The following is a 19,960-nucleotide window of genomic DNA, read 5'->3' as shown; positions in this document are numbered from 1 at the left end:
AAGTAAGTGTTAAACATCGAAATTCCATTTTTTATGACAGTAAGGGAAGAGACGAGCAGGACGTTCGGCTGATGGTAATTTATACGCCCCGCCCAATACAATTCAGTGCCGCTCAGGATTCTTCAAAAACCCAAAAATTCTGAGTGGGAGGTAGTACCGTCGTAACCTTGAGACATATGATATTTAAGTCTCATTTGCCCAGTACGCGCCCTTCAGACCAAAATACAATAATGCTTATATACATTACTGCTTCACGCCAAAAAAAGGCGCCATTTTGGTACCCATAATCTAGCGGACATCCTGTGTAAAGGTGCCTCCCACTGGTTATCCTTACAGATTTAAAATTCCTTGTATCATTGAAGAATAATTGAATTTTACTTACATTATACTCTTTTGTAAGGATTCGTGTCGATTCTGCGTTGGCTTGATTTCAATAATCTCGTCACCTGGTAACATTTTTATAATTGCCTCATCAATTATATCTGATTTAAATGTATCAATGACATCACAATGTAATGAAAGTTCTGCAGTTGATGTGTGTTTTGAACAAACTGTAATAATCCAAGTGGAAGCTATTTAAATATGAGTTTCATAAGCTCTTAGAATGTTTATTTTAATTACTAAAGTATTTACAATTTCGATTGCTCCAAATTGAAAATTTAAATAATTATTAGCAAAACGTCAAAAAACACAGCATGATAAACCTCGACGCATCTTTTTTTATGACAATAAGGGACGAGATGTTCAGCTGATGGTAATTGAAACGCCAATGCCCATTACAATGTAGTGCCGCTCAGGCAGGATTCTTGAAAACCCCTAAAAAATCTGATAGGCACTACAATTCGCGCCCGTCTCCTTGAGACATAAAATGTTAAGTCTCATTTGTCCAGTAATTTCACTAGCTACGACGCCCTTCAGATCGAAACACAATAATGCTTACACATTACTGCTTCACGGCAGAAATAGGCGCCGGTGTGGTACCCATTATCTAGCCAGCATCCTGCGCAAAAGAGCCTCCCACCTTTAGGCAATTTAAGATTATTGATACCTTATGAAAAAGACACAAAAATACTAAAAATAATCATGAAAAATTTTATGATGAAAATAGCATTTATGAGTGCAAGTGACATGAATTCATACACAGTCAGGAAAAATGTTTAAGGACATGGAACTTCCATCTCATATGTACAGGATCAAAGGAAACATCGAAAAGAGAAATAGGGGTCCAATTAAACTTGTCGCCTTATATCTCTTTAGTATGTTGGAAACATAAAAAATTCTTGTTATTCTTTTAAGAACATCTAAAATAATTATGGACAGTCCTGCTGAAATCATTTTGTAAATAGAGGTTACAATAGTAACAAGAATTAATAATGTCGCTACACATTTGCCTCACACGAAGCAGATGAACAACGCTCTGACACCGCTCTTAGTCAGTATCGCGAAGCCACAGGAGGTCTACTCGCAAAATCGACAACGATATAATTGGAACGATACGATAATAACCCGAATATATCGCACCTACCCTACTCTAATAAATGTTCGTATTCCATATCGTTTATCGTAACAACATCGTAACCATGGACTAACATTTTGAATTTTTTACGATGTTAGATCGAATGAATTATGCGCAAACCTTGAAGAACTAAATATTATCTGTGCCATGTCCCTGTTAAGTGTCAAAAGTCAAAACAAAGTTTAGCGCTAAGGACCATGCCAGACTTTGCACCACCAATTTGGTATCATTTACACAAAATGTAAATAATAAAAAACTATGTAATGAATATAATATGACCATTTCAAATTGAATAAATAATACAAAACTTGCGGATAATAAAATGTAAAAAAAAGTAACTCAACCCTTCTCGTCGACTTCCTATTTCTCAGGCGGCCATTTGCATTATTTCTACGCATAAACGATCAACAAAATGACAGATTACTTGGTAGTAAAAAAATCCTATTGAATAGTAAATCACATATAATTATTTTAATAATATTTATTATGTATTATCCCCGAAGATACAGTTTTAACTAGTTTCGGGGTCAGAGGTCAACCTCTTTTAATATCACTGCAAAACCGTTTTTCAATGTTCAATGTATTATTACAATTAGCGATAAAAAGATGTAAATAATTGGTATTATGTAATAAATATTGTACATTTAGTAATTTAAGTTATTTGCAGTGAGTGTAAAAGAAAATGAAATAAAGTATTATTTATTATGTATGTATATTGTATGGCAAATATATCTATGCAACTTGAAACGATGAAAGTGACGTTTGATTGTTTATCGAATTCGAATATTCGTCTCTGACATTTTCAACTAAGACTAGGGTTAGAGCCGATAATATCGAAAATGTTTCGTTCGTTCAATCGTCGTTTCGACATTGAAAACGATGTAACTAAGAGAAGAATTCGACACGACTAATGCCACGATATATCGAATATCGATTTTAGGAGTTGGCCCCCTGATCTTATTGCTCATTTCACACAGCCTAGCGAAACTCTCTAAGAAAAAAGCGATTCACTCCATTGTATGAAACGTGCAGTCATTGATAGACTGACAGATGACGGCTATAATCTTATAAAAAACGGAGATAGCTGAAATCCACTACGTTTTAAGCAACTGTTTGCTTTCAAACTTAGCCGAATTATACTTCGTGGCCAATCGCGATACTGAAATTACTATCTCAAACTTATGTCAAATGACTGCACGTATCATACTAAACTAAATTTCAATTTTTACTTAGGCATTCTCGCCTCTTATTACGTAGTATTTACATCCTCTTTGGATCATTTATACGTCTAGATAAACAGCTGTGAATTACGTCGAATAAAGGCTGACAGTTAATATCTATTTCGAGCAATTCACGCACACTAACACAAAGTGACACATATCGCGAGTGTAAGACGTAGGTTGTCACGCATACTAAAGTATAAAACCTGGCCTGTTTTTATCGGTTGTCTAGCAGCATTCATCTAGACGTATAAATTATTTAAGCATCAGCTATCACATGGTAAATAATATGATTATTACCTTTCATATCTGCAGCCTGAGGATCCTTTATCATGTGCCATTCAACGGGATGCATAACCATCATTGCAAACAGGAGATGCAAATCAACAGCCATGATCAAAGCGAGGGTCCATTTAAAGCCATATTCTGCTAGAAGAACGGTGACTAGAAGTGGGAACGTTATCGATGCCATACTGCTCATCGTCTGGTTTGCACTCATCATAGCTGTTCTCTTCTTTGTGAAATAACAATTGAAAGCAGTAAAGCTAACCGGTATCATAACACCAAATCCTGCACCTACGGTCATTCAAATGATTTTATTAATAAAAATTATACAAATTAAATTTTAAAACAAAATTAATGAACGATGCGGGATTCGAAAGCGACCTCTCACGTTCCGTGCGAGCGGTCTTCGAGTGATGTTCCGTTCACATTAAAAATATCAAATTGTTTCGATTTGAAAGAGCGACATCTCAAGTCAATTTCCTAATATGCAAATATTTGGGTTGAGCAGGTTATCAATTACTGTAAAGTAGATCCTGTAGATGAATCCACAACCTGAGAGTTGAACAAGACATACAAGATTTATCAACGATACGTCACTCGAACGGTTGACTCATTTGAAGAGCGCTCGCACGGATCGCGGAGGTCGTGGGTTAAAAATAAATTTTATTTTCAAATTAAATTTGTATAATTACTCCCAGAAGTTATCACTTAAAAAAAATAACAATTTTTCACTATTTAAGTGTATGTACGGCTAAAAGTGAAATTATTATCGACGTATGAGTGAAATTTTATAGCAAATCGTCACGATTTTCGGTGACGGGCCATGTTGTTTTTTTTTGACTAAATTGTGACTTAAAAAAAATAATATATCAGGCTGAAAATAATAAAATTAAAAGACTTATTTGTATGCATGTTAATTATAATAGTACAGCTTTAATTTAATATGGAAATTTTTATTCTTAAGCCTTATCTACCAATCTGAGAAGTTGCAAATAATAGAAACATTATGCCATAAAGTAGTTTCACTTCTCACCTATGCTGTACACACATATATTTTTTCTTTCAGTTACGATATATTGAAATTCATACTAAAACATTCAATTTTTTTATGAAAATAAGGATCGAGACGAGCAGGACGTACAGCTGATGGTAATGGATACGCCCTGCCCATTACAATGCAGTGCCGCTCAGGATTCTTGAAAAACCCCAACAATTCTGATCGGCACTACAACTGCGCTCGTCACCTTGAGACATAATATTTAGGTCACATTTGCCCAGTTATTTCACTAGTTACGGCGCCCTTCAGACCGAAACACAGTAATGCTAAGACATTACTGATTCATGGCAGAAATAGGCGCCGTTGTGGTACCCATAATCTAGCCGGCATCCTGTGCAAAGGAGCCTCCCACTGGTGAATTATAATTGCCCAAGAATCTCAAATAAGGTTTCGCAAATTTTAAAATGAAATAAGAAAGAGTTGCAAAGTCTTACCTCTTATTACTCCAAATGTGAACACAAGTTGATAGGTTCTTTGAACAAATATTGTTAACACGTCTCCAAGAACAAAGAGTCCAGCTCCAACTAAGCCTACTTGTCGAAACGAATACTTCTTCAAAGCTATGCCACTCAGAAATCCTAGAACATTATTTCTTCATTAAAAATTCTAAAAAAACTCTTTCGTCCTCGTTTCCGTAAAAAAAAGAATAAGTTGATTGTGTCCCAACACCAATGGTAAGAGGTACTCCGTTTGATGCTATTCGGTATGTTAGAGGAGGTAATTTATATTTAATTAACAAAAGCTGATGAAATAACAAGAATTAAATTAGGAAAATTAAACAAAGTATTATAGAAGTAGTACAACATTACGTAGCAGAGAGAGAACCAAATTATATTAAAGAGATTAGGGCTAGGGCACGACCCTTTGCTATCAACCCTATTTGTTCAGACCAAATTGCGATACCCAAACTGGGTGTTCATAATCTTGTACAATTATAGTATTTACTCCAAATGTTATATTTAAGGAATGTTATTATGTAATTACAATAAATTGGTATTGAAATTGACTTTGCTATCAATAATAAGCGCTCAATAATCTTGCTTTCATACCAATTTTTTGGGTTGATTTACAATCCCGATTATTAGGTCATCAAAGCTAACGTAAATAAGTTAGGACTTAATGTGAATTACAACTAGATACCTCCACGCATTACTTTTAAAATAGAATTTCTCTTAAAAAAAGTCATAATATAACTTTTGCTAGTGTTAGGTTAGTCCGACTAAAATTTACTACGCTACTTATCATAGTAGGGGAGCCCAAGCGGGTATTTCGGGATTTACTAAAGCGCGGCAGATTAATATACAGGGGGATATCTTGTACCTGATAAAGTACCTTCACCAAATATAAGCTCCATATATGCCGACGGTCAAGGATAAAGGATCAGATTAGTAAAAAAATGATCATCAGAAATTCTCAGACGCGTCAGATTATGGTAGGGTAAGTTATGCTAGAAAGTGTATATTCCACTGATAATTTGAGAGTGACGTAAGGAAAGGGGAGTGCAGCAAAGCTGTAAAAAAAACGTCAACTCTACGTTCTCGAGCGTAGCTATTTTTTTTTATTTTAAAAGAAAAAATTCAATAATAACAAAGATACATAATCTGACGATTTCCGCAAGGCGATATAACAAATATACGTGGATAAAGTTTCGCTGCAAGTATTTGATGGCAATTATTTGTTCAGTTGCTTAACTATTTCCAATAACTTTACAAATGTAGAGTATGGCCTATTTGTTAAAGGCAGAAATTAGGTCATTGCTTTTTCATTTTAATCGTTCATCTGGGACAGATTAATGAAGCAATTACAATAGAAATGACTCTGACATGGCCCTGGCTCGGTCTCTTTGGTTAATGAAATTGTAGATCCCGATTGCTGATTCATTGACCCCTCATAGAATAGAGTTCATGTTACAAGATCTCGACGTCAGAAGTTTTATGCATCGAGCAGGGCCTGAGAAGCTATTGAATGAAGCTACGATAAAGAAACGGAGAAAATCATATCTACATAATATCTGAAGCGTAAGATTTTTGAAGTGAAAACTTCTTTAGCGGCGTTGAGCACTTTTCTTGGGATGGGTATAAAATGTTAAACTCGCGTCAGGACACTTGGCCTGATCGAAAATTTAAAATTTAAGATAGTCGTGGAAAATAAGGATGAAAGATTTATAATTCTAACTTATTGTAGTTCGGCTATTTCAACTTAAGAATCATACGGCCATCGCAACAGTGGTCGAATTATTGTAATTGCGAAGTCGCACCACCGAGAGGTCGAGGGCCGATTCTCAGCCGGGAAATATAAAAAATCTCAGTGGGCGGCGGTGATCGCTTAACACCCGTACGTTTGTCCTCCTTTTTCGCATAAAAAAATATTAGCAAAGTTTAACAGAACATGTGGCAAAACAACGTCTCAAATTGTTCGAAACCGGCTCGAGTACGCCCACGTGGGCGTAGTATTAGTTGCCACACTTTGCGACTACGCCTGCAGTACCTAGTTAGAGCAGAGACCAATTCTTAATCTAAGCACACGCATTTTTTAAATAAATATTTTGTGCGCAACAGAAACCGCGGGGCACATCTTGTTTATATCATAAAACAATATCTTGTACATTAGAACAACGAATATTGAACTTTTAACGGCCGGGGTGAAACTTAGACTGTAATTAATGATAATTTAGTACTTAGTCTTTTGAATAGGAAACCTACTAACTCCATTTATTATTATGTTACATTGATAGTACTCTGTTATCTATTACGTTTATTACTTATTATCGTTTGTTCTAGAACAGTGTAGTATGAGCTGGGTCCATAAATAAATCTAAAGAAATGTTTATTTATAGAAGTTACATTAATTGTTTGATTGTTTCAAGGGCGATGTAAGTTCGAGATCCTACTGCTCAATTCTGCAGGTTCTGTTTTTTTGATAAAACTAATTTTAAATGAATCACGAGAGAGTTAATAATGTATTAGACATAGGTTGCCTGTAAAATATTAGCGGGATATTAACTGTAATTAATTTCAGTATATTCAATTTCATTATAAAAGAAATTATGTAAAGGATTGAAAAAAAAATGGTTACAGGCTTTCAGTCAGCCGCAACGTTAGAGTTGTCATGTGTAAACAGGTACATGATATAATATTATTGTTAATTATTCAGTGTTTTTTTTTAACTTTAGTACAATATTGGAATTTTACATTTACTGTTTACGATGATCCATGGTAGTTAAAAAATGGTCGTAAGCACAGATTGATATGATTTCAATATAAAAGTGATTGCCAATTTCTAGGCAATCTATCCCTAATGCATTGTATACAACGTTTATTTAAAATTAGTTATAGGCATCAAAAAAACAGATGAATACAGAGTCGAGCAGTAGGATCTTAGACTACGTGGGTTTCATCATAAAAAACACGTATCTACCTACTCTCTCCTAAGGTAAAAGATGCTCTTATTTAAAGAGAACATGGGCATTATCACCCATCATCAGATCAGACCATGGACTCACTAAATATGTGTAAACTTTAAACTTGTTGGTATATATAAATGAACCAGGCTCTCGTAAACAGCCAAATATTTCAAATTTTACAATTAATACAATTTACGTAGAACCGTTAATTTTATTATATTCTTCTTTTATCTCAGTGCGCTATTAAAGAAAATGTATTACAAAGTAATCAATAATGAGTAAATAAATGCCGTTTATGCATTCAGGCCATGTATTGAAGGGTTATTAAAATCGTTATGACGCATTCATTATTCTAGTCAACAAGTTAATAAAATAATTCTTAATTTGATAAAGCTCCTACAAATATAAGCAATGGCTCACTCAATTCGGAATGACTTCAAGTAAAATCGAAAGTATGTATAAATACATAAAAAAATGCAATAATTATTAACAAATGAAGATGACAAAAGATAGCATTTAGTTTTTCGTTAATAACGCAATAACTATTAATATTCAAGGAATGTCAATTAAAAAAGGAAATTTCTAATACATAAGTTTCCCGGAACTCTACCTCAATTATGTATAACTTTAATTCATCCTCGAAAATAGGTTTCCGTGTGGTATTTACTCTATGGCATAATACCGCTAAAGACAGTGCAGCACGTAAAATATTTGTCTTAATATTGAACTTATCAAAGTCAAAGTCAAATAGACTTTATTCAATTGGACTTAAGTGCTTTTTAATCATGCATCTTTTAAATTACTGCATCTACCCTATTATGTTCGGGAAAAGTAGAGTACGTGAGAAGAACATACAAGAAACTCAACGGCCACTCTATTCATTCAAATAGAGTTTTTTACAATGTCTGTAATATACAAAACAAATTAGAACTATAAGGCGCTGGATTCAATATATGAATTGTGTTAGTTAAGCGTTTCAAATACCAAGTATTTAATAATTCATTGTTTGTGTAAGGATGTTTCGGGAACATGTTGTCGCAATTACCGCATAATTAATAATCGCATTCAACAAATACAATGATTTATTCATAACTAGCTGACCCGACAGACGTTGTTCTGTATATAATAAATAAAATAATGTTTTTATATGAATTTGTCAATAATATATCATAAAATCAACAATTACTTCGTAAAATATGCACCCTGCTGTCGTAATGAAATTGTTTCACAGCAGAACTGTCAAACCGTGCGTCAATAAATTCTCTCATAGAAATTATGTATGGACACATCAAAGGAAAAACAAATTTGTTGTTTTTATTTAATTTAGCAGCATTTTCCTATCTATTCACCTTTTAAACCTTCTATGGACTTCTACAAATAATTCAAGACATAAATTTGCCAAATCGGTCCAGCCGTTCTCGAGTTTTAGCGAGACTAACGAACAGCAATTCATTTGTATATATATATATAGATTATTACAGGTTGACCAGGTACGACAAGCAGCTTGTTGACTATATAAGTGATAATTCATATTCAAAAATCTTTTCTCTTTATGGTATTAGTACAGATATAGAAGTAGAGATTTAATACACAAAAATTATGTTTTAATTCAGTGATATTTTAATAATAAATTATTAATACCTGCAATTGAAAGTGCGCCATTATATACACCAATTACAAGAGGCACGCCGCTGGCTCCATCTTGTTCCAAAAAGAAGTCATGAAACAGTATACCAAAAGCGTTGGATGAACCAAATCCTAGCATCTGAAACAATTTAAAAACATTAAAAAGAGTTTCTTCCGCGTAAGACTATCCCGGAACCAATTTGATCAAGATCGTAAACAGGTCTTGTAAGATATTAAATCTTCCGTGCTTAAGGAGAGAATTGTGTCAGAATACAGAACAAAGCAGAAACTGTCAACGCACTGAGGTCTATAGAGATTACTTACGGCCATTCCCAATATTCAGTTTATCTCGGGTTGTGGCCCATATAAGATAAAAAATCGTAACTATCATTGACTTTTCTATCCCAATAAACTTATCGACGTTAGAAGACGGTAGAAGTTTGTATGGAAATTGCAAAAGTGAACTGGCGATCAGAATGACTTATCGGGTATATTGGGACAGCTTCAGATTATTGACAGCTAATTACTGACATTAGAAGGAAGAAATTTATCTCTATCTGTTGATAGTATATTGGGAACGGCCGTTAGACTTTGCTCAGGACTTAGCTCACGTGGACCATAGCTGAGTCTAACCTTAGCATAATCTCCATTTTCTATTTTATATTCATTTGACAGCTGAAATTATTCTTAACTTAAGGTAAGACAGCCGAATACAACACTTAGTTCTACCAACTACCCTTTCTTGGGGTTTATTTAATAAATTCAATATTTTAATAAAATAAATTGCAAATGTGCTATTTACAGATGAATTAATGTAAATCACATTTGATTTCTTCGCATACCCGGTAGCTTTTTTGCAAATGGGAACGACACATAACTGCGTAATTATTTAAAAAATGACAACTACGAGAACGAGTTGTTGTAAATAGTGTGCGGGTCGGAAATTGACAATTTAACGAACTACGCCTGACACTGAGCCTGAGATCTGCAGAGTCTACTTAGACATTGCTCAGACTTTACTTACTTAAAACTTTACTGAGTGTGATAAAACGCGAACTTTCAGTATAACTGTCAAATGACTATTAAAGTGAAGCTGTAAGCTAAACATAATCTTTGATATTATGCTTAGCTTACACTCAGCTAAGTCTAAGTATGCTTTATAGATCTAAGCTTTAGTCTTAACCTTAATCGTTTCCGATTTGATTCTGAGAAGTATCCTGGTATAAATTCGTGTCTAAGTTCTGTTATTAAGAAAATTAAAATAAGACCCGTTTATATTTTACCAAAACCGCCAAATCCCCTATATACAAAGACATGTACTAGAGAATATTCCATGAACTTTGCATAACAGCGAACAGAGAAACACCGCCTCTGAGTGTTACACTGACCTGATGATGAAGAGAATACGTAGGCACACTAAGAGTTTTGCGTAACTTAAAAAAACAATATTTTATAGCCAAATTGTTATATTTATTGCTTTTAAAAATAGTCCCCTTTATTCCCATTATTTTAAACATTTTTTCACGCTATCGAACTATTTTTTAGAACAGGAGGACCACAGATCTGAACGCATGTTTTCTACGTGCTGATTGAACTGTATCACAGCCTCTTCGAAATTGGTAAAAGTGAAACCTCTCATCAAATCTTCGATTTTGCGAAAAATACAGAAATCACAGGGTGCTATTGAGGGACTAAGTGCAGGATGGGTGACGAGTTGTACTTTTTCGGAAGCTAAAAATGAGAGAATTTATTAACCGTTAAAAAAATAAATATTCCCAAAAGTAGCAAGGACTTCTCAAACACATCAAAATCTGTTTTCCGTTTAGGATAGGTTCAGTGACAAACACACCATACAGAAGAATTCTATAGTTGAAGATACTAAGTACCTTATCCTATTATAGAAAATAAACGTATAGAAAACGTGAATGAACACCGGGGCTGCTTCCAAAACACGTCATACAACATTTTACCGAGCGAGTTATACGAGTAGGATTGTAAAATTCCATGCGATCACCCATCTGAAGGGAAATGATACTCATTCGCTTACAAATATCATTTGTAGGTATGTATTAGAGGTTTTTTTTTATGAAAATAAGGGACGAGACGAGTAGGACGTTCAGCTGATGGTAATTGGATACTCCCTACCCATTACAATGCAATGCCGCTCAGGATTCTTGAAAAACCCAAAAATTCTGAGCGTCACTACAATTGCGCTCGTCACCTTGAGACAAGATATCTCTAAGTCTCATTTGCCCAGTCAATTCACTAGCTACGACGCCCTTCAGACCGAAACACAGTAATGTTTACACATTACTGTTTCACGGCAGAAATAGGCACCATTGTGGTACCCATAATCTAGCCGGCTTCCTGTGCAAAGGAGCCTCTCACTGGTTCCCCTAATTTCTTGATAAAGCTACTAAAAATATGAGCGTTTGGTCATTCGATTCGGAATGACGTCTTTAAAAATGTATTGAAAGTATTTATTAGCACATAAAAATTTGCAATTATTATTAACAAATTATGATGAAAAAATATAGCATTTTGTTCTTTGTTAATGACGTTTCGAAAAATGTAACGAAAGTATTTATTAGCATAAAAAAAATACATTAGTTATAAACAAATTACGATGCAACAAGTTTTTTTAGCATCTAGTTTTTCGTAAATGACGTCTCGAAAAGTGTATCAAAAGTATTTTTTCTTATTAGCACATAAAATTTGCAATTATAACATATTATGATGAAAAAAGACAGTATTTAGTTTTTCGATAATGACTTCTAGAAAAATGTATCGAAAGTATATATAAGCACATAAAAATTTGCAATTATTATTAACAAATTATGATGAAAAAAGCTAGCATTTAGTTTTTCGTTAATAACGTCCCGAAAAATGTTTGAAAGTATTTATTATGAGCACATAAAAATTTTCAATTATTATTAACAGATTATGATGAGAAAAGATAGCATTTAGTTTTTCGTTAATAACGTCCCGAAAAAAGTTTTCAAAGTATTTATTATGAGTACATAAAAATTTTCAATTATTATTAACATATTATGATGAAAAAAGATAGCATTAAGTTTTTCGTTAATAACGTCCCGAAAAATGTTTGAAAGTATTTATTATGAGCACATAAACATTTGCAATTATTAATAACAAAATATGATGAAAGAAGATAGCATTTAGTTTTCCGTTAATAACGCAAATCTATTAATATTTAAGGAATGTCGATAGTTTTTAAGAAATTCCTTATACTATTATACTTCCCATGCCCGGAACTCTACCTTATTATGTATAACTAGTTTTTCTTTATTTCATCGCCGAAAATAGGTGTCCATGCGGTCGTATGTATTAAGTAGAGGTTAAAGTATTAAATTCGCTTGGTAAGGCAAGTTGCAACGCATGCTTATCTCTTAAGGCGACACTAAACGCCAGCGACCTTGAGCGATATGAGTTCACGCCTGCCGGCCCGCCATCTATGTAATAAAGTCAATATTTTCAACATTCTTGCGTGGAAATCAGTTTATATGCTTACAATCCTCGTTATTCACTACTAATCTGAATAAATGAACCTACACAAAATAGTACAAGCTATAAGAATAACTTTTCTGAGAGAAGTACCAAAAAAATGCGTTACGCCCTGCCAAAAAACTTGTTTAACTTCAAAGAAAAGTGGTAGTTCAAAAAGGCACGGCAGTGTTAACTATAACCAACAGCAAGCATTAGCAACCTACAATTAAGACTTAAGGAAATGTGTAACAGGATTAAGTATTGTTCATAGCTCGAAATGCTATACTTTCACCACAAAACTTGTCTAAAAACACCATGTTTGCGTGTTTTCTGCTTACTCTTCGCCTTAAGTTCAATTAAATGATACATATATATATATATATATATATATATATATATATATATATATATATATATAAATAAAAAAAGCTTTTTTATTTTCCAGTAGATTATGTAATGAAATTAACATTTTTATTTTGTAAATAATATATTACCTATTTGGACTTGTATCTTACTTTTCTGCACATCCTGTCTCCGTCATTAAAACTCCTTTTAAACTAGTGTTTGAAAATTTGCAACTATGCACCATTTTGATATAAATGATTTGTTAACCACATGAATTTTAGTAGACTTTCAAAAAAGTCCTGAAAACACGTAAAGTATACAAAAAAAGATTTTTTCTAGATTTTTTTGTAGAATTATCTCTCATTGTTACATTAAGTGGACAATAAATATTTATAAGGATACCTACCGTGGTTAATTTCAATTCTCATTGACAAATATACATATATTGTATTTTTATTCAGTTTCTACATATTTTCATCTTAAAACATTTAATTTTCTTTTATTATGTTTTTGATTTTATCATATTTCTTTATATATATAATTCTTGTGTGCGTGTGTATGTCACTGAACTCCTCCTAGACGGCTAGACCGATTCTAATGAAACTTTCTGTGTGTATTCAGGTGGATTCGAGAATGGTTTAGATTCACAATTGAACTACCTCCTAAACGGCTGGACCTATTTTGATGATATTTTTGTGTGTTCCAGTGAATTTGAGATTAGTGTGTGTCTTCAGGTGGATTCGAAAATGGTTTAGATTCACAATTAAACTACCTCCTAAACGGCTGGACTGATTTTGATGACTTTTTTGTTTGTTTCAGTGAATTTGAGATTGGTTTAGATTCTCAATTCCGCCCATATAATATAATTCTCCTGCTCATGTGTATGTTAGTGAACTGCTCCTAACGGCTGGGCCGATTTTTCAAATTTAAAACATGTGTACAGGACAACGTCTGTTGGGTCCACTAATATATATGTATAACTAGTGGAACCGACAGACGTTGTCCTGTACACACGTCTTAAATTTGAAAAATCTGCCCAGCTGTTAGGAGGATGTCACTAACATACAGGAGAATTATATTATATGGACGGAATTGAGAGTCTAAACCAATCTCAAATTCACTGGAACACACAAAAAAAATCATCAAAATCGATCCAGCCGTTTAGGAGGTAGTTCAATTGTGAATCTAAACCATCCTCGAATCCCCTTGAACTCAAACAAAAAATTTCATCAAAATCGGTCCAGCCGTTTAGGAGGAGTTCAGTGACATACACACGCACACAAGAAATATATATATATATATATATATATATATATATATATATATACTAGTTGACCCGACAGACGTTGTTCTTTATATAATAAATAAAATAAAGTTTTTTATGAATTTGTCAGTTATATATCATAACATCAAGAATTATTTCGTAAAATATGCTCCCTATTGTTATAATGAAATTGTTTTACAGCAGAACTGTCAAACCGTGCGTCAATAAATTATCTCATAGGAAATATGTCCATACAAAACAAATATCGGACGACGGGGGACACATCAAAGGATAAACAAAATTTTTGTTTTTATTTAATTCCGAACACTTTCACAATATTTATTCACCTTTTAAACCTTCCCTGGACTTCCACAAATAATTCAAGACCAATATTAGCGAAAACGGTCCAGCCGTTCTCGAGTTTTAGCGATACTAACGAACAGCAATTCATTTTTATATATATAGAAGATAATTTTATAAGGCTTTACATTATCTTGTATCAGTACACCTTAGATAAATAAATAAATAAAGAGCAGAGGCTTTAGTTGCAATTATTGGTTTTCCACGTATAAAATAAACAAAAACATTAATTGAATGATATTAAAAGCAGTTCTTTGCGTCAATAAATAAATATATTATTATGAATAACAACAACAGGTTATGAGTCTAATACATTTTAAATTATGTGTATGAAATTATAATTAACAAAATAGTAAAAAATGCCTGTCAGTTGAAGCCTTTTTACTTAAAAAAATATTGTGAAATATTACGCCAGACTAATGTATTTTAAACTTTTTAGAAGGGTATATTATATAGGTATTACGTATTAAGTTATTATATCACAAAACTTTATAAAATACCGACTAAACGTTGTATTGCCGATATTAAAATCGCGATACAAAAGTAACTGTTGATCGTAGATGGGTGAAAATTTGAAGTTGTATGTATTTTTTAATGCTGACTCATAATCAAACAAATTTATAAATAATTGTAAAAAAAAATTGGCGTGGACCACCCTTAACATTTAGGGGGATGAATAATAGATGTTGTCCGATTCTCAGACCTACCCAATATGCAGTCAAAACTTCATGAGAATCGGTTAAGCCGTTTCGGAGTAGTTCAAAGTTTAACACCATGACACGAGAATTTTATATATTAAAGAATGATATATTTCACATATTATTAATTTATATCACGTAATAGATTACGTGTAAGTGATAGTATATACCATTCCTATGGTGAATGATCACCATTTACCACAATTCATTATTTTTTCGCAATATTTACTTCAAACTTACAAACATAAAATATATTGTAACAAGCGTAATTATTTTCAAATAATACGCATTGGATGTTATTCTCACAATTTATTTTAGTCATTATAGCAGTTATACAGTGTCTTAACGAGATTTATGTTATTATGTTTGTTTAAACTTTAATAGGCGTTCCTTCTTTTTCCTAGCCTCAAAGTTGTGTAGCCATTCTCATGTTTAATGTTCTAACTTAAATCGCTATACATTTCTGTTCTAATATCATTTATTAATAAAAAAATTGATGTCCTGTCCTGTCCATACCTATTATTATACTTTGCAATTTGAAACACGAAACAGGTTCAAGAAAATAATAGCTTACCTACCTGCAATGAAAGAACAAAATAAAAGAAAAACATTTCATTCTTACTTATATTATACTAGCAATGTCCCGCGGTAGAACTCGCTTAAATACCGATCCCGTGGTAGTGGTAAGTCTACTAAGTCGGACTATAGATTAATTTTTGTTAACATAAAAGTTTTATTTCACTTTGGTATTATGCATTATTTTCTTTAGATTGATATTATTAAATTTTTTGTATATTTTGAATGGAATATCCGATTTTTATAATTTAAAAAGTATTTTTAGGTATTGAAATAGTCTCTATTAATAGGATTAATAAGGATGAATACCGGGGTATGAATAAAATTATGGTTTCATTATTGTCGGCACATAGATCAACTTTTAAAATGTAAAAAAGTAGTTACAGTGGCGTAACTACAGTAGTTGGACATATAGTATTTTTGTAGATATAGATACGTTCTATAATACTGTAGAACATTTTTTTATTCTATCACCAATAGTTTCCGTTGTGCAAGCGATGTCAGATTTCTTATGACAATTTTTTTATACCTTGGATTGTATTATTGACTTTTTATCACGATACCCTATTTTTTTTTTTTGAAAATGAAATAAAACCAATGTCACTCAGTGAAGATGCAGCTTTCAAATTTTGAAAGAATTATTGAAATCGGTCCAGTAGTTTTTGTCTGAAAACATTACAAACATACATACAATAGCATTAGTTTATAAATGTGAATGTGTTTATGTATTTGTTCCGCTTTCACGCCTTAGCTACTCAACCAATCATTATGATTGGTATGATAAGAATATTATTAATAATATAAACTTGTTTCCATCAATGATTAATGAAAGATGGTATCAAAGAAGTAAGAAATTAATTGGCCGTGGAGATATAAATAACGATTAATTTATAATGAATTAACCGGTTTTACTCGGTTTTAACACAGCGTATATAAATACAATAACTTGTGTTATACCCACAGACGTACGAGATAACAAAGCGTGGAATATAAAAGAACATATCTAACGGTGGTACAGGCAAGACAGAAAAGGTAAGCGAATATGGGTTAACCAATTGTGATTGGCAATTCGTAAACAGTCAGCCACGCTTGGCATTAGCTCCTCAGTATTTTTTAAAATTAAATAATTATTAGGTTAAGGATTGGTTTGTGCTGCGCTCCAACTAGACACCGCACTACCTAAGAACAATAGCTTTTTTATTACGGCAACTATTAGACGCTTGTGTGCGTGACATCTTGACACTCAATGTCATCTTTCAATATTGGAACATACGCTTCGTGTTATTTTACATTGAAATTAATAAAATACAAAATACTTACTGATGATATGTGATCCCAGTGTCTGTCTTATTTCTTATAGTGCTATTTTTACAAAGTTTTACTACGCAACGGGTCATTTTAGTGTCAATTATTAGCAATGTTTCACAGAACATGTGGCACGTCAATGTCAGACATTGTTCGAGACTGGCTTGAGTACACCCGCTTTAGTTGCCGTTATTTGCGACTTTGTCTGCGGTATCTAGTTAGAGCGATGCATAGTAAAACTTTGTAAAAAAAGAAATACACTGGGATCACATATCATCGGTAATTATTTTGTATTTTATTAATTTCAAATTAGAAAGATGCCATTGAGTGTCAAGATGCCACGCTCAAGCATCTAATAGTTGCCGTTATAAAAATGCTATTGTTATTAGGTATTGCCGTATCTAGTTTGAGCGCAGCGGAGACCAATCCTTAATCTAAGATGGCTTGTCAAATATTTTGATAAAAGAACTCTTTGGAAGCTGCACTTCTGCACTGAAATTAATATACCGTACAAAATACAAAATGACAGCAGCTTAAAAATTGCGAGAATCGTATATCGAAGTCTAATAAACTCGAATAACATAGATAGGTCTTCATAAAATTAATTGTTTTTTTCTAGATCATTCATACGTCTAGAGAGACTATGACAGCTGTGAAAACGTCGAAAGAAATTGAGTTGAGAACTAACCTCTATTATTAGCAAATCATGCACACTTACACAAAGTGACATACAAATCGCGAGTGTAAGACGTAGCTTGTCACGAACACTAAACTAATATTCCTGGCCTGTTTTCATCGGTTGTCTAACAGCAAGGGACTCTATCTAGATGTATAAATTATCTAAGTATTTTACAGACCTTACAGAAGCTTTTGACGAAAATTGACAAATGATTTAAAATTATACTAAGCAATATTTAAACTTTCTTATATTACAATAGTGATCACAATTGTTGCGAAGTACGAACGTACGTACGTACGAAGGTCAGTAACCTAAAAATTAGTCAAGTAACTAAAAAAAAAAATATTTGAACACTCTTTGTAAATAATGGTCTATACAAATGATTTAAGTTTTCTTTAGTGTTAATTCCGCCAATATTTGTTTTATAAGTCTCGTGCCAGATTTCGGCGAGACAACACATCCTGAGGATGCCGCGTGTAGAGGCGAGTCACGTGTCGAATTGTTTTAAAAACAAATATTGCCGGAATTAACACTAAAGAAAACTTAAATAATTTGTATAATTATGGATTTCTGCAAAGTAACGCCTAATTCAATATTTTTTTTTAATAATGGTCAAATTATAACAAATATTCCGTTTATATAGATTTTATTGTTTATAGAAACTAAAATATGAAAACTGCAAAATGAATATACAAAACCATTTCCAGCAATTAAAATTAATCAACATTTAAAACATACTGTACCACTTTATAAAGATATAGCATATTATGATGGTCTACTTACAAAAGTAAATCCAACACCGATGCACACCAGGTAGCCCCAACCACCATCAGGAGGCGATAAAGACTTTCCTTGTCTCTGTGGACTTATTTTCATGTGTGCATAAGCCTCGTCCATTCCTTATGACAACACAACAACGTACTATGAATAAAAAATAATCCAAATAATATAAATAAATGATTTATACGCAACACTGAATTTTATAAGTTTATCGTAAGAATTCTCAGCATCTTAAACCAAGCTCTGGCAGACAACCGCACGCGATAAGGCTGTTCAGTTAATGTCAGCATATTACACCACACGAGAAATATTTGTAGAGAGAAAATAAGGCTTCGATTGAACGCATTGAAATTAATAAAGTCATTTGTTCCAATAGCGAATTGATCGGAGTGTCTTATCTCAAAACTCATATTAGTGATACATATAAAAAAACGCATTACTATATTTAGTGATTCAATCGGCGATTACTACCAAAGTTATGTTATGCTAATGATCATAGTATTTTTAAGTAGGCATATATAGTGTGAATTGATTGTGTTAAAACATGTTTTACTATATAGTGTTGGGAAGTTAAATCGTTTTTATTTATAGCATAATCTTATGGTTTCAAAACCCGTTTTTGATAGACACAATAATTAATGGATTATAAGATTTTAACTGCGGTATCTACGGGGTAATAATTAAATAGTGTATTTATTTTAAGTGGGTTGGATACAGTAGGTATTTAACAACAAGCTTTTGCACTCAACATCGTCTGTGTGAATTTCAAAAGTAATTTCTGATCATATGATTGCGTTGCCGGTTTTGAATTCTATCATATCCCCCTAATCAACACTCGTCTGACCTGGATCGCCTCTTGGCATCTGGGGATAATCAGACGCATTCCCCAATTAGAAAGCACCTTCTGTGCTATATCCCAACGGATACTCCCAAGGGAGTCCCGCTCATGCCTCTCTCTCCCCAAGAAAAGGTCGCCTTCGACGAAGGGTTAGAGGGCACTTGCCCAAAGCCAACCTAAAGTGGAGTTTAGTAGATAGGGACTTAGGTTTTACGTGAGTCCCACATAACCAACGCAGACCTAGGCTGCATTGGTATCCATGAGCATTCACCACCTCCCTCCCGTCGGTATCCTGGAGGGTAGCCCTTTGTCTGGGCGCAAATAAAAGAAAACAAATCTGTTCAATTTGTGAATTGAAACCCAATTAATATCAAATGTTACCTCAAACTTACAATGGCATATTAGTGAAAATTGTATACAATTCGATTTCAATGGCTGTTCGTACGATTAGTAGGAAAAAGCTCATAAAAATAAGACACAAAACTTATCCTTCATCAGCAGTTT

General features: G+C 33.1%; 1 protein-coding gene across 1 annotated transcript; it reads right to left on the bottom strand.

Moving 5' to 3' along the window:
- Window positions 1-378: 378 nt before the first annotated feature.
- LOC126970720 (monocarboxylate transporter 13-like) lies at window positions 379-18,880 on the bottom strand. Its single transcript, XM_050816813.1, has 5 exons — window positions 18,622-18,880; window positions 9,123-9,246; window positions 4,513-4,656; window positions 3,037-3,312; window positions 379-551 (listed from the first exon to the last, which is right to left on the bottom strand). The coding sequence occupies exons 1-5, from the start codon at window positions 18,733-18,735 to the stop codon at window positions 379-381; spliced, it is 831 nt and encodes a 276-aa protein (XP_050672770.1). The 5' UTR covers window positions 18,736-18,880.
- Window positions 18,881-19,960: the final 1,080 nt, after the last annotated feature.

The sequence above is a fragment of the Leptidea sinapis genome, chromosome 21 (genome assembly GCF_905404315.1).
Source record: "Leptidea sinapis chromosome 21, ilLepSina1.1, whole genome shotgun sequence".
Taxonomy (NCBI): domain Eukaryota; kingdom Metazoa; phylum Arthropoda; class Insecta; order Lepidoptera; family Pieridae; genus Leptidea; species Leptidea sinapis.
This window is presented reverse-complemented; position numbering and strand designations above follow the sequence as displayed.

Excerpts from the sequence above, each read along its gene's own strand:
- LOC126970720 (XM_050816813.1), bottom strand. The coding sequence starts at position 18,735 with ATGGACGAGGCTTATGCACACATGAAAATAAGTCCACAGAGACAAGGA. Across the intron at positions 9,247-18,621 it reads TCGGTGTTGGATTTACTTTT|ATGCTAGGATTTGGTTCATC; the intron begins GTAAGTAGACCA and ends AAATTGTTTCAG. Across the intron at positions 4,657-9,122 it reads TGGCGCACTTTCAATTGCAG|GATTTCTGAGTGGCATAGCT; the intron begins GTATTAATAATT and ends ATAATGTTCTAG.